Source organism: Oncorhynchus kisutch, linkage group LG21 (genome assembly GCF_002021735.2).
Source record: "Oncorhynchus kisutch isolate 150728-3 linkage group LG21, Okis_V2, whole genome shotgun sequence".
NCBI lineage: Eukaryota > Metazoa > Chordata > Actinopteri > Salmoniformes > Salmonidae > Oncorhynchus > Oncorhynchus kisutch.
This window is the reverse complement of record NC_034194.2, coordinates 38,613,743-38,629,241: the sequence shown is the minus strand read 5'-3', so window position 1 is coordinate 38,629,241 and position 15,499 is coordinate 38,613,743. Positions and strand designations below refer to the sequence as shown.

At 43.7% G+C, this 15,499-nt stretch overlaps 1 protein-coding gene across 3 annotated transcripts in view; it reads right to left on the bottom strand.

Moving 5' to 3' along the window:
- The window catches only part of LOC109880797 (ryanodine receptor 3), a 284,327-nt gene that overhangs the window by 30,618 nt on the left and 238,210 nt on the right, over window positions 1-15,499 (bottom strand). For all 3 annotated transcript variants that reach the window (XM_031800945.1, XM_031800946.1, XM_031800947.1), the window contains 7 exons: window positions 13,815-13,927; window positions 12,742-12,793; window positions 11,929-11,988; window positions 10,949-11,048; window positions 10,201-10,280; window positions 9,438-9,514; window positions 9,116-9,189 (listed from right to left, as the gene is read on the bottom strand). In XM_031800945.1, coding sequence (XP_031656805.1) covers window positions 9,116-9,189; window positions 9,438-9,514; window positions 10,201-10,280; window positions 10,949-11,048; window positions 11,929-11,988; window positions 12,742-12,793; window positions 13,815-13,927 — 556 coding nt within the window. The remainder of the gene's footprint in view (window positions 1-9,115; window positions 9,190-9,437; window positions 9,515-10,200; window positions 10,281-10,948; window positions 11,049-11,928; window positions 11,989-12,741; window positions 12,794-13,814; window positions 13,928-15,499) is intronic.

Below are 15,499 nucleotides of genomic sequence, written 5' to 3'. Positions count from 1 at the left end.
TGTTAGGAGAAAGTGTGTGTGGGATGAGGTGTGTTAGGAGAAAGTGTGTGTGGGATGAGGTGTGTTAGGAGAAAGTGTGTGTGTGTGTGTGTGTGTGGGATGAGGTGTGTTAGGAGAAAGTGTGTGTGGGATGAGGTGTGTTAGGAGAAAGTGTGTGTGTGTGTGTGGGATGAGGTGTGTTAGGAGAAAGTGTGTGTGTGTGTGTGGGATGAGGTGTGTTATGAGAAAGTGTGTGTGGAATGAGGTGTGTTAGGAGAAAGTGTGTGTGTGTGTGTGGGATGAGGTGTGTTAGGAGAAAGTGTGTGTGTGTGTGTGGGATGAGGTGTGTTATGAGAAAGTGTGTGTGGGATGAGGTGTGTTAGGAGAAAGTGTGTGTGTGTGTGTGGGATGAGGTGTGTTATGAGAAAGTGTGTGTGGAATGAGGTGTGTTAGGAGAAAGTGTGTGTGTGTGTGGGGGATGAGGTGTGTTAGGAGAAAGTGTGTGTGTGTGTGTGGGATGAGGTGTGTTAGGAGAAAGTGTGTGTGTGTGTGGGATGAGGTGTGTTAGGAGAAAGTGTGTGTGGAATGAGGTGTGTTAGGAGAAAGTGTGTGTGTGTGTGGGATGAGGTGTGTTATGAGAAAGTGTGTGTGGGATGAGGTGTGTTAGGAGAAAGTGTGTGTGTGTGTGTGGGATGAGGTGTGTTATGAGAAAGTGTGTGTGGAATGAGGTGTGTTAGGAGAAAGTGTGTGTGTGTGTGTGGGATGAGGTGTGTTAGGAGAAAGTGTGTGTGTGTGTGTGGGATGAGGTGTGTTAGGAGAAAGTGTGTGTGTGTGTGGGATGAGGTGTGTTAGGAGAAAGTGTGTGTGGAATGAGGTGTGTTAGGAGAAAGTGTGTGTGTGTGTGTGGGATGAGGTGTGTTATGAGAAAGTGTGTGTGGAATGAGGTGTGTTAGGAGAAAGTGTGTGTGTGTGTGTGGGATGAGGTGTGTTAGGAGAAAGTGTGTGTGTGTGTGTGGGATGAGGTGTGTTATGAGAAAGTGTGTGTGGGATGAGGTGTGTTAGGAGAAAGTGTGTGTGTGTGTGTGGGATGAGGTGTGTTATGAGAAAGTGTGTGTGGAATGAGGTGTGTTAGGAGAAAGTGTGTGTGTGTGTGTGGGATGAGGTGTGTTAGGAGAAAGTGTGTGTGTGTGTGTGGGATGAGGTGTGTTAGGAGAAAGTGTGTGTGTGTGTGTGGGATGAGGTGTGTTAGGAGAAAGTGTGTGTGGAATGAGGTGTGTTAGGAGAAAGTGTGTGTGTGTGTGGGATGAGGTGTGTTATGAGAAAGTGTGTGTGGGATGAGGTGTGTTAGGAGAAAGTGTGTGTGTGTGTGTGGGATGAGGTGTGTTATGAGAAAGTGTGTGTGGAATGAGGTGTGTTAGGAGAAAGTGTGTGTGTGTGTGTGTGGGATGAGGTGTGTTAGGAGAAAGTGTGTGTGTGTGTGTGGGATGAGGTGTGTTAGGAGAAAGTGTGTGTGGAATGAGGTGTGTTAGGAGAAAGTGTGTGTGTGTGTGTGTGGGATGAGGTGTGTTATGAGAAAGTGTGTGTGGAATGAGGTGTGTTAGGAGAAAGTGTGTGTGTGTGTGTGGGATGAGGTGTGTTAGGAGAAAGTGTGTGTGTGTGTGTGGGATGAGGTGTGTTAGGAGAAAGTGTGTGTGTGTGTGGGATGAGGTGTGTTAGGAGAAAGTGTGTGTGGAATGAGGTGTGTTAGGAGAAAGTGTGTGTGTGTGTGTGGGATGAGGTGTGTTAGGAGAAAGTGTGTGTGTGTGTGTGGGATGAGGTGTGTTAGGAGAAAGTGTGTGTGTGTGTGGGATGAGGTGTGTTAGGAGAAAGTGTGTGTGTGTGTGGGATGAGGTGTGTTAGGAGAAAGTGTGTGTGTGTGTGGGATGAGGTGTGTTAGGAGAAAGTGTGTGTGTGCGATGAGGTGTGTTAGGAGAAAGTGTGTGTGTGTGTGGGATGAGGTGTGTTAGGAGAAAGTGTGTGTGTGTGTGGGAAGAGGTGTGTTAGGAGAAAGTGTGTGTGTGTGTGGGATGAGGTGTGTTAGGAGAAAGTGTGTGTGTGTGGGATGAGGTGTGTTAGGAGAAAGTGTGTGTGGAATGAGGTGTGTTAGGAGAAAGTGTGTGTGTGTGTGTGTGGGATGAGGTGTGTTAGGAGAAAGTGTGTGTGTGTGTGTGGGATGAGGTGTGTTAGGAGAAAGTGTGTGTGAGTGTGGGATGAGGTGTGTTAGGAGAAAGTGTGTGTGGGATGAGGTGTGTTATGAGAAAGTGTGTGTGGAATGAGGTGTGTTAGGAGAAAGTGTGTGTGTGTGTGTGGGATGAGGTGTGTTAGGAGAAAGTGTGTGTGTGTGTGTGGGATGAGGTGTGTTATGAGAAAGTGTGTGTGGGATGAGGTGTGTTAGGAGAAAGTGTGTGTGTGTGTGTGGGATGAGGTGTGTTATGAGAAAGTGTGTGTGGAATGAGGTGTGTTAGGAGAAAGTGTGTGTGTGTGTGTGGGATGAGGTGTGTTAGGAGAAAGTGTGTGTGTGTGTGTGGGATGAGGTGTGTTAGGAGAAAGTGTGTGTGTGTGTGGGATGAGGTGTGTTAGGAGAAAGTGTGTGTGGAATGAGGTGTGTTAGGAGAAAGTGTGTGTGTGTGTGGGATGAGGTGTGTTATGAGAAAGTGTGTGTGGGATGAGGTGTGTTAGGAGAAAGTGTGTGTGTGTGTGTGGGATGAGGTGTGTTATGAGAAAGTGTGTGTGGAATGAGGTGTGTTAGGAGAAAGTGTGTGTGTGTGTGTGTGGGATGAGGTGTGTTAGGAGAAAGTGTGTGTGTGTGTGTGGGATGAGGTGTGTTAGGAGAAAGTGTGTGTGTGTGTGGGATGAGGTGTGTTAGGAGAAAGTGTGTGTGGAATGAGGTGTGTTAGGAGAAAGTGTGTGTGTGTGTGTGGGATGAGGTGTGTTATGAGAAAGTGTGTGTGGAATGAGGTGTGTTAGGAGAAAGTGTGTGTGTGTGTGTGGGATGAGGTGTGTTAGGAGAAAGTGTGTGTGTGTGTGTGGGATGAGGTGTGTTAGGAGAAAGTGTGTGTGTGTGTGGGATGAGGTGTGTTAGGAGAAAGTGTGTGTGGAATGAGGTGTGTTAGGAGAAAGTGTGTGTGTGTGTGTGGGATGAGGTGTGTTAGGAGAAAGTGTGTGTGTGTGTGTGGGATGAGGTGTGTTAGGAGAAAGTGTGTGTGTGTGTGGGATGAGGTGTGTTAGGAGAAAGTGTGTGTGTGTGTGGGATGAGGTGTGTTAGGAGAAAGTGTGTGTGTGTGTGGGATGAGGTGTGTTAGGAGAAAGTGTGTGTGTGCGATGAGGTGTGTTAGGAGAAAGTGTGTGTGTGTGTGGGATGAGGTGTGTTAGGAGAAAGTGTGTGTGTGTGTGGGAAGAGGTGTGTTAGGAGAAAGTGTGTGTGTGTGTGGGATGAGGTGTGTTAGGAGAAAGTGTGTGTGTGTGGGATGAGGTGTGTTAGGAGAAAGTGTGTGTGGAATGAGGTGTGTTAGGAGAAAGTGTGTGTGTGTGTGTGTGTGGGATGAGGTGTGTTAGGAGAAAGTGTGTGTGTGTGTGTGGGATGAGGTGTGTTAGGAGAAAGTGTGTGTGTGTGTGGGATGAGGTGTGTTAGGAGAAAGTGTGTGTGGGATGAGGTGTGTTAGGAGAAAGTGTGTGTGTGTGTGTGGGATGAGGTGTGTTATGAGAAAGTGTGTGTGGGATGAGGTGTGTTAGGAGAAAGTGTGTGTGTGTGTGTGGGATGAGGTGTGTTATGAGAAAGTGTGTGTGGAATGAGGTGTGTTAGGAGAAAGTGTGTGTGTGTGTGTGTGTGGGATGAGGTGTGTTAGGAGAAAGTGTGTGTGTGTGTGTGGGATGAGGTGTGTTAGGAGAAAGTGTGTGTGTGTGTGGGATGAGGTGTGTTAGGAGAAAGTGTGTGTGGAATGAGGTGTGTTAGGAGAAAGTGTGTGTGTGTGTGGGATGAGGTGTGTTATGAGAAAGTGTGTGTGTGATGAGGTGTGTTAGGAGAAAGTGTGTGTGTGTGTGTGGGATGAGGTGTGTTATGAGAAAGTGTGTGTGGAATGAGGTGTGTTAGGAGAAAGTGTGTGTGTGTGTGTGTGGGATGAGGTGTGTTAGGAGAAAGTGTGTGTGTGTGTGTGTGTGGGATGAGGTGTGTTAGGAGAAAGTGTGTGTGTGTGTGGGATGAGGTGTGTTAGGAGAAAGTGTGTGTGGAATGAGGTGTGTTAGGAGAAAGTGTGTGTGTGTGTGTGGGATGAGGTGTGTTATGAGAAAGTGTGTGTGGAATGAGGTGTGTTAGGAGAAAGTGTGTGTGTGTGTGTGGGATGAGGTGTGTTAGGAGAAAGTGTGTGTGTGTGTGTGGGATGAGGTGTGTTAGGAGAAAGTGTGTGTGTGTGTGGGATGAGGTGTGTTAGGAGAAAGTGTGTGTGGAATGAGGTGTGTTAGGAGAAAGTGTGTGTGTGTGTGTGGGATGAGGTGTGTTAGGAGAAAGTGTGTGTGTGTGTGTGTGGGATGAGGTGTGTTAGGAGAAAGTGTGTGTGTGTGTGGGATGAGGTGTGTTAGGAGAAAGTGTGTGTGTGTGTGGGATGAGGTGTGTTAGGAGAAAGTGTGTGTGTGTGTGGGATGAGGTGTGTTAGGAGAAAGTGTGTGTGTGCGATGAGGTGTGTTAGGAGAAAGTGTGTGTGTGTGTGGGATGAGGTGTGTTAGGAGAAAGTGTGTGTGTGTGTGGGAAGAGGTGTGTTAGGAGAAAGTGTGTGTGTGTGTGGGATGAGGTGTGTTAGGAGAAAGTGTGTGTGTGTGGGATGAGGTGTGTTAGGAGAAAGTGTGTGTGGAATGAGGTGTGTTAGGAGAAAGTGTGTGTGTGTGTGTGGGATGAGGTGTGTTAGGAGAAAGTGTGTGTGTGTGTGTGGGATGAGGTGTGTTAGGAGAAAGTGTGTGTGTGTGTGGGATGAGGTGTGTTAGGAGAAAGTGTGTGTGGAATGAGGTGTGTTAGGAGAAAGTGTGTGTGTGTGTGTGTGGGATGAGGTGTGTTAGGAGAAAGTGTGTGTGTGTATGTGGGATGAGGTGTGTTAGGAGAAAGTGTGTGTGTGTGTGGGATGAGGTGTGTTAGGAGAAAGTGTGTGTGTGTGTGGGATGAGGTGTGTTAGGAGAAAGTGTGTGTGTGTGTGGGATGAGGTGTGTTAGGAGAAAGTGTGTGTGTGCGATGAGGTTAGTTAGGAGAAAGTGTGTGTGTGTGTGGGATGAGGTGTGTTAGGAGAAAGTGTGTGTGTGTGTGGGAAGAGGTGTGTTAGGAGAAAGTGTGTGTGTGTGTGGGATGAGGTGTGTTAGGAGAAAGTGTGTGTGTGTGTGTGTGTGTGTGTGGGATGAGGTGTGTTAGGAGAAAGTGTGTGTGTGTGTGTGTGTGATGAGGTGTGTTAGGAGAAAGTGTGTGTGTGTGTGTGTGGGATGAGGTGTGTTAGGAGAAAGTGTGTGTGTGTGTGTGTGAGTGGGATGAGGTGTGTTAGGAGAAAGTGTGCATGTCTGTGTGGGATGAGGTGTGTTAGGAGAAAGTGTGTGTGTGTGTGTGTGGGATGAGGTGTGTTAGGAGAAAGTGTGTGTGTGTGGGATGAGGTGTGTGTGGTAATGTAGATGTGGCTGAGAAGGCTTGTAATCAAGCTAATGCTGCACCATGTGTTAGGTTTCCACTACTTCAGGATGGAGGAAACCCCCCCTGCTTCCAATTTAGGAGTAAAAATATCTCTTGGAAAGGCTTTTAGTGCTGAAGGCTTTTAGTGTTGAAGGCTTTTAGTGCTGAAGGCGTTTAGTGTTGAAGGCTTTTAGTGCTGAAGGCTTTTAGTGTTGAAGGCTTTTAGTGTTGAAGGCTTTTAGTGTTGAAGGCTTTTAGTGTTGAAGGCTTTTAGTGCTTGCGCTACAGTGTAGCGTATTTGTACGTAACCTGACAACATGGGGAGTGTAGATATGTTGATAACTACTGCACTTCTGAACAGCTTAGATTTCTAAACCTGATGAAACTACTGAACAGCTTAGATTCTTAAACCTGATGAAACTACTGAACAGCTTAGATTCCTAAATCTGATGAAACTACTGAACAGCTTAGATTCCTAAACCTGATGAAACATTTGTTCAGAGATGTCACTACTTATTCATTCAGGTGAGTGACATTCATCCTGTATAACACATAGCGGGCTGGGGTCAGTTACGGTTCAATTCAGGAAACGTAACTATATACTTCTTCACTTTTTAATTAGGATTTTGGTTTACTTTCTGAATCGAAATGGAATTGGCCCCAACACTGATATATAGGGATACAATGCCACGAGGCCTTGCAGCCCTGATGACGGTCTGGACAAGAACAGGTTAATCACATGGATCCTGACTCTACCACTACTGCAACACAAGCAGTAAAAACAACGTACACCAAAAATATCAAACATACAAGGTCAAATGCAATTTGATTTGATATTACTGTAGCTATGGGGCATTCTTTCTGAAGATAATCTGATATTACTGTCGCTAGGGCCATTCTCTCTGAAGATAATCTGATATTACTGTAGCTATGGGCATTCTTTCTGAAGATAATCTGATATTACTGTAGCTAGGGGCATTCTTTCTGAAGATAATCTGATATTACTGTAGCTAGGGGGCATTCTTTCTGAAGATAATCTGATATTACTGCAGCTATGGGCATTCTCTCTGAAGATAATCTGATATTACTGTAGCTAGGGGGCATTCTTTCTGAAGATAATCTGATTTGATATTACTGTAGCTAGGGGGCATTCTTTCTGAAGATAATCTGATATTACTGTAGCTAGGGGGCATTCTTTCTGAAAGATAATCTGATTTGATATTACTGTAGCTAGGGGGCATTCTTTCTGAAGATAATCTGATATTACTGTAGCTAGGGGCATTCTTTCTGAAAGATAATCTGATATTACTGTAGCTAGGGGCATTCTTTCTGAAAGATAATCTGATATTACTGTAGCTAGGGGCATTCTTTCTGAAAGATAATCTGATATTACTGTAGCTAGGGGGCATTCTTTGTGAAGATAATCTGATATTACTGTAGCTAGGGGCATTCTTCCTGAAGATTATTTGATATTGCTGTAGCTAGGGGGCATTCTTTCTGAAAGATAATCTGATATTACTGTAGCTAGGGGGCATTCTTTCTGAAAGATAATCTGATATTACTGTAGCTAGAGGGCATTCTTTCTGAAAGATAATTTGATATTACTGTAGCTAGGGGGCATTCTTTCTGAAGATAATCTGATATTACTGTAGCTATGGGCATTCTCTCTGAAGATAATTTGATATTACTGTAGCTAGGGGGCATTCTTTCTGAAGATAATCTGATATTACTGTAGCTAGGGGGCATTCTCTCTGAAGATAATTTGATATTACTGTAGCTAGGGGGCATTCTCTCTGAAGATAATTTGATATTGCTGTAGCTAGGGGGCATTCTTTCTGAAGATAATTTGACACGAACATGTAAAACACGGCAGAGAGAGATGAGACAAATGTCATGCTTCAGCATTAGCCATTTGGAAGGAGGTTGCTGATTTGCTGAGCAGTAAGTGAAATCTGTGCGTGTTGATCCCTGAAGTTTTAGATTCTTTGAGTAAAGACACGCTAAGACAGCAGCTACAATAGCTCTTGAACCTATTGCTGAGAAGAAAGGGAGAAAAAAGAAGCTCAACATGTTTTCTACGTTAAGATACTCCAAGTGTGAAACAGCAACCAAGAGAGCGAGACAACTCTTGGAACCTACAACTCTTGGAACCTACAACTCTTGGAACCTACAACTCTTGGAACCTACAACTCTTGGAACCTACAACTCTTGGAACCTACAACTCTTGGAACCTACAACTCTTGGAACCTACAACTCTTGGAACCTACAACTCTTGGAACCTACAACTCTTGGAACCTACAACTCTTGGAACCTACAACTCTTGGAACCTACAACTCTTTGAACCTACAACTCTTGGAACCTACAACTCTTGGAACCTACAACTCTTGGAACCTACAACTCTTGGAACCTACAACTCTTGGAACCTACAACTCTTGGAACCTACAACTCTTGGATCTCTACGGCTGAAGGGAAAAGGGGAAAAAAAATAAAACTACAATTGAACACCGAAATGCCCTTCCTGTTTGGCCCTGTCCGGGGGTGTCCTCGGATGGGTCCACAGTGTCTCCTGACCCCTCCTGTCTCAGCCTCCAGTATTTATGCTGCAGTAGTTTATGTGTCAGGGGGCTAGGGTCAGTTTGTTATATCTGGAGTACTTCTCCTGTCCTATTCGGTGTCCTATGTGAATCTAAGTGTGCGCTCTCTAATTCTCTCCTTCTCTCTCTCGGAGGACCTGAGCCCTAGGACCATGCCCCAGGATTACCTGACATGATGACTCCTTGCTGCCCCAGTCCACCTGGCCGTGCTGCTGCTCCAGTTTCAACTGTTCTGCCTACTTATTATTCGAACATGCTGATCATTTATGAACATTTGAACATCTTGGCCATGTTCTGTTTTAATCTCCACCCAGCACAGCCAGAAGAGGACTGGCCACCCCACATATGCTCTCTCTAATTCTCTCTCTCTCTTTTTTTTTCTTTTTTTCTCTCTCTCGGAGGACCTGAGCCCTAGGACCATGCCCCAGGACTACCTGACATGATGACTCCTTGCTGTCCCCAGTCCATCTGACTGTGCTGCTGCTCCAGTTTCAACTGTTCTGCCTCATTATTATACGACCATGCTGGTCATTTATGAACATTTGAACATCTTGGCCATGTTCTGTTATAATCTCCACCCGGCACAGCCAGAAGAGGACTGGCCACCCCACATAGCCTGGTTCCTCTCTAGGTTTCTTCCTAGGTTTTGGCCTTTCTAGGGAGTTTTTCCTAGCCACCGTGCTTCTACACCTGCATTGCTTGCTGTTTGGGGTTTTAGGCTGGGTTTCTGTACAGCACTTTGAGATATCAGCTGATGTACGAAGGGCTATATAAATAAATTTGATTTGATTTGATTTGAAATGTTAAACTACTTATTAAAGCTATGGGGTAGAACATCAGTTGGCCATCATTTCTCTTTACTTACAGGATCCTTCATCTGTCACCATCCCCAGACCCTCTGCTTTGTTCTGTCTCTCAAAGGCATTTAAGTCCAGGACACTGTAAAGGGTATGGAGATAAGACACACTGTGAAAGAGAGAAATAGTACGCTGGGGATAAAGAATAAGAATGACATAAACCGTGGTCATAGGGACTACGAGGGTCCCTTCATCATGTCATTGGGTATAATCAACATGCTTATCGATAAGTTACAATATTTAAATTGATCGAAAGTCTATTATCATTTCCAGGCAGTTCCCAGATGAGATCTGTCCTCTGGATTATTTGGGTAGCGTAGTAACGGTTACCTGCAGGACTGCATGAGGCCTGACAAACTCTTGAAAAAGCCTGCGTCTCTTTTCTCTTTCAGATAATCCAGCATTTTCTGCAAAACAATGGAAAGTAAAACTAGCGTGTTTTCATGCACAGAATCTCTTGGTAAAACGTGATGATGTAATACATCTCTGGTAATGATGTGTAACATACACAGTACTACATCTCTGGTAATGATGTGTAACATACACAGTACTACATCTCTGGTAATGATGTGTAACATACACAGTACTACATCTCTGGTAATGATGTGTAACATACACAGTACTACATCTCTGGTAATGATGTGTAACATACACAGTACTACATCTCTGGTAATGATGTGTAACATACACAGTACTACATCTCTGGTAATGATGTGTAACATACACAGTACTACATCTCTGGTAATGATGTGTAACATACACAGTACTACATCTCTGGTAATGATGTGTAACATACACAGTACTACATCTCTGGTAATGATGTGTAACATACATACACAGTACTACATCTCTGGTAATGATGTGTAACATACACAGTACTACATCTCTGGTAATGATGTGTAACATACACAGTACTACATATCTGGTAATGATGTGTACGATACACAGTACTACATCTCTGGTAATGATGTGTAACATACACAGTACTACATCTCTGGTAGTGATGTGTAACATACACAGTACTACATCTCTGGTATTGATGTGTAACATACACAGTACTACATCTCTGGTAATGTAATGTAGTCTATCTAACCTGCTGGACCAGCACGTTGCCTCCGTTGAGGATGGAGATGCCCAGTTTGAGGGTGCAGGTCACCATAGGACCTAGTCGACCTGGGGACAAAAGAGGAGTAGACTGAGGACCCAAGTTGTTAGCACAGTGCTAACCACAGATAGATGGCTAGAACGAGACTTTGATTATGGTCTGCGAGATCATTCCACTGCATGTATGGGTTCATGAGTTTGGATTAAAATATTATCTGGGGGTGAACATGCTGTGTAGTACACAAGGCTCTGATGTTTCACCTGTACTGTAGATAAAGAACATCCTCACCTGTACTGTAGATAAAGAACATCCTCACCTCTACTGTAGATAAAGAACATCCTCACCTGTACTGTAGATAAAGAACATCCTCACCTGTACTGTAGATAAAGAACATCCTCACCTGTACTGTAGATAAAGAACATCCTCACCTTTACTGTAGATAAAGAACATCCTCACCTGTACTGTAGATAAAGAACATCCTCACCTGTACTGTAGATAAAGAACATCCTCACCTGTACTGTAGATAAAGAACATCCTCACCTGTACTGTAGATAAAGAACATCCTCACCTGTACTGTAGATAAAGAACATCCTCACCTTTACTGTAGATAAAGAACATCCTCACCTGTACTGTAGATAAAGAACATCCTCACCTGTACTGTAGATAAAGAACATCCTCACCTCTACTGTAGATAAAGAACATCCTCACCTTTACTGTAGATAAAGAACATCCTCACCTTTACTGGCGCTGATCATCTGTAGCACCATCTCAGCAGCCCCGCGGGCGTGGAGCCTGGCCTGCTGGTACAAGATCTTCTGTTTCTCCATCTCCTTCTCCTGTGGGCCCAAAGTGGGATGGCGGATCATTTAATGATCAAATGCAAATAAAAGCCGAACTCTCTACAGAAGTCAGCCGTAGTCGCTGTTCATTAAAAACCGGTCCTCATAGTTCATACGTCGATTGTCTATAATCCTGAGGGGTTAAAATACACAATCAAACATAATCTCAGAGAGACATTCACACATTTCACAGGAAAGTGACAACATCAACAGTCTTACAGCTGCTGGATACAAAAGGACAAAGATGATGTATAAAAGATACAGTACTGAAAGGTTGAATGGAACATGGTTGTCACAGCGACAATGACATTTCAACCATTGGCTGGTCTTTGTCAGCTGACACCGTAGACATGGGAAGTTATCAGTTGTAGCCAGTGCTGTTGATTAAAATCCTGTCTCATCTCGGTCTCATCATCCACAAGTCAGATATTTATCAAGGCTAAAAGGCACAGACTGGGTTCAGACAGATTCAGACTGGGTTCAGAGAAATTCAGACTGGGTTCAGAGAGATTCAGACTGGATTCAGAGAGATTTAGACTGGGTTCAGAGAGATTTAGACTGGGTTCAGACAGATTCAGACTGGGTTCAGACAGATTCAGACTGTGTTCAGACTGGATTCAGACTGTGTTCAGACTGGATTCAGACTGTGTTCAGACTGGATTCAGACTGGGTTCAGACTGGATTCAGACTGTGTTCAGACAGATTCAGACTGTGTTCAGACTGGGTTCAGACTGTGTTCAGACTGGGTTCAGACTGTGTTCAGACAGATTCAGACTGGGTTCAGACAGATTCAGACTGGGTTCAGACAGATTTGATTAAAAAGTATCTAAGGCTTTAAGCCTGGGGGTTAGTGATACAAGGACAGACAGGTTGAAACCTCAAATGTCTTCTCTTTCCCCTCTTCTTCTTCTTCCTCCTCTTCATCCTCTGCACAACTCTGAGGAGATAGAGGAGGAACATGTTATAGTTAGGACAACTGTGCATTAACTGGTTATTGTTTGTATTTTTATTTAACCAGGCAAGTCAGTTAAGAACACATTCTTATTTTCAATGACGGCCTAGGAACAGTGGGTTAACTGCCTGTTCAGGGGCAGAACGACAGATTTTTACCTTGTCAGCTCGGGGATTCGATTATGAAAGTATGTGTTTACATGGGCAGCCCAGTTCTGATCTTTAGCCACTAATTGAACTTTTGACCAATCTGATCAGATCTTTTGCCCATAGTTGGGCAACAGATCAGAACTGGGCTGCCTATGTGTTACGGCTTTCTTCCGTTGAAGGAGAGTCGGACCAAAATGCAGCGTGGTTAATTCGAGACATGTTTAATGAAGACAAAACACGATCAATACAAAAACAATGAACGGAACGTGAAAACCTATACAGTCTGTCTGGTGAAATACAAAACACTGAGACAGGAACAATCACCCACGAAAACACTCACAGAATATGGCTGCCTAAATATGGTTCCCAATCAGAGACAACGATAATCACCTGACTCTGATTGAGAACCGCCTCAGGCAGCCATAGACTACGTAGACACCCCACAAAACCCCTAAGACAAAAACACACCACAATAACCCATGTCACACCCTGGCCTGACCAAATAATTAAAGAAAACACAAAATACTAAGACCAAGGCGTGACACTATGTAAACGCAGCCAAAGTGTGCTCAAATTTTCAGTTGCGTACCTTTGCCATCATGTCTGCATACGCAATATATAACGGATCTTCTTCCAGGAAGCTGGAGAGAATAACATATTATCCAATCATTATCATGACTTGTATCAGGTTTGTAAAGTAAATAACACAAATAAGTTAAGATCACACAATTCTTTGTATTTAAGTAAGATTGAAAAAAAACACTTGTTCACTAGGTTGATTGATTAATTGATCGATTGAGTGATTGGTTGATTGAGTGATTGGTTGATTGATTAATTGATCAATTGAGTGATTGGTTGATTGACTCAATGTCAAAATAAAAGGTTAAATAAAAAACATTGGTTGATTGCAGTGATGTAAAGTACTTAAGTTAAAATACTTTAAAGTACTATCTGAGTAGTTAGGGGGTATCTGTACTTTACTATTTATATTTTTGACAACTTTGACTTTTGCTTCACTACATTCCTAAAGAAAATGATGTACTTTTTACTCCATACATTTTCCCTGACAGCCAAAAGTACTCATTACATTTTGAATGATTAGTGTAGCAGGACAGTATGATTACTGTAGCAGGACAGTATGATTACTGTAGCAGGACAGTATGATTACTGTAGCAGGACAGAAAAGTGTCCAATTCGCACACTCATCAAGAGAACATCCCTGGTCATCCCTACTGTCTCTGGTCTGGTGGACTCACTAAACAGAGAACATCCTTGGTCATCCCTACTGCCTCTGATCTGGTGGACTCACTAAACAGGGAACATCCCGGACTCACTAAACACAAATGCTCTGTTTGTAAATGATGTCTGAGTGTTGGAGTGTGACCCTGGCTATCCGTAAATAAATCAAAAACAAGACAATTCTGTAGGAATGTTAAATTATTCGTACTTTTACTTTTAATAAGTATATTTAAACAAATACATTTACTTTTGATACTTAAGTATATTTAAAACCAAATACTTTAAAACTTTTACTGTAGTAGTATTGCACTGGGTAACTGTAATTTTACTGGAGCCATTTTCTACTAAGGTATCTTTACTTTTACTCAAGTATGAGTATTGTGTACTTTCTCCACCACTGATTGATTGGTCATTCCCTCCTACCTTCTCTCTGTGAGGGCGTTGTGGCTGAAGTGAAGGATAAGCTGATGAAGAGGGTCTGGCTGGATCTCAACCTCCTCCTCTTCCTCCTCCTCCACGATCTTCATTGGGGTTTTCTACACAGACATCCCGCAAGAGACAGGGGTTACCTCTGGTCCTAACCTGGCCTTTCCACTAGAGACTACACCCTGCTGGTTAAATACAGGGGTTAACTCTGTTCTGAACCTGGCCTTTCCACAAGAGACTACACCCTGCTGGTTAAATACAGGGGTTATCTCTGTTCCTAACCTGGCCTTTCCACAAGAGACTACACCCTGCTGGTTAAATACAGGGGTTAGCTCTGTTCTGAACCTGGCCTTTCCACAAGAGACTACACCCTGCTGGTTAAATACAGGGGTTAGCTCTGTTCTGAACCTGGCCTTTCCACTAGAGACTACACCCTGCTGGTTAAATACAGGGGTTCTCTCTGTTCCTAACCTGGCCTTTCCACTAGAGATTACACCCTGCTGGTCAAATACAGGGGTTATCTCTGTTCTGAACCTGGCCTTTCCACTAGAGACGACACCCTGCTGGTTAAATACAGGGGTTATCTCTGTTCCTAACCTGGCCTTTCCACTAGAGACGACACCCTGCTGGTTAAATACAGGGGTTATCTCTGTTCCTAACCTGGCCTTTCCACTAGAGACTACACCCTGCTGGTTAAATACAGGGGTTCTCTCGGTTCCTAACCTGGCCTTTCCAGTAGAGACTACACCCTGCTGGTTAAATACAGGGGTTATCTCTGTTCCTAACCTGGCCTTTCCACTAGAGACTACACCCTGCTGGTTAAATACAGGGGTTATCTCTGTTCCTAACCTGGCCTTTCCACTAGAGACGACACCCTGCTGGTTAAATACAGGGGTTATCTCTGTTCCTAACCTGGTCTTTCCACTAGAGACTGGTTAAATACAGGGGTTATCTCTGTTCCTAACCTGGTCTTTCCACTAGAGACGACACCCTGCTGGCTAAACCATGTTATTTACTCGCCACTCAACATTGATCACATTATTACATTAGTGATTGAAGCGTAGCTTCAAGCCATTACTTTTTTTGGACGACTTCCAGCGTTTCTGAACTCTGAGTCAGAGAGGTTGGCTAATGGGTTGTTTAACACACCATGCATGATCATGCCCATTATAGTCACACTGTTTATGGAGCATCCCATGCTAGCATGCTCAGATGAGGCCTGCAATGGTGGTAGTGATCCGGATTTTTACTGATGATTGTATCCCCATGAGAAGGACAGGATAGGGACACTGTCAAATGAATGGACCAGAGTATGATCAGTATGGCACATCATAGGAAAACCTTTTGAAAACAAAACTGTGTTCTAAGTACTGGGAATTCCTCTCCTTTTCACTCAGTTTCAAAATGTTGTCTTCCTACTGAACAATACCCATCACTGACAAAGCAGTATCAGTGTTAGAGAGGTCAATGATGAGTATAATGTCAAAATATGTTTGTTACTCATCCAAATACGTACTTCCAGGAAATGTCTAAATAAAACTGTACACGCAATCTAACATATGTCTATTTGGCAGCTCAAATGTATTGAGTTGGTGTAGACTTCCAAACCGTACAGTATAGCAGCCATAAGTGATTTACATTGGAGGTGCCGAAAAGGCTTTTTTTCCCCGGTTGCTATTATA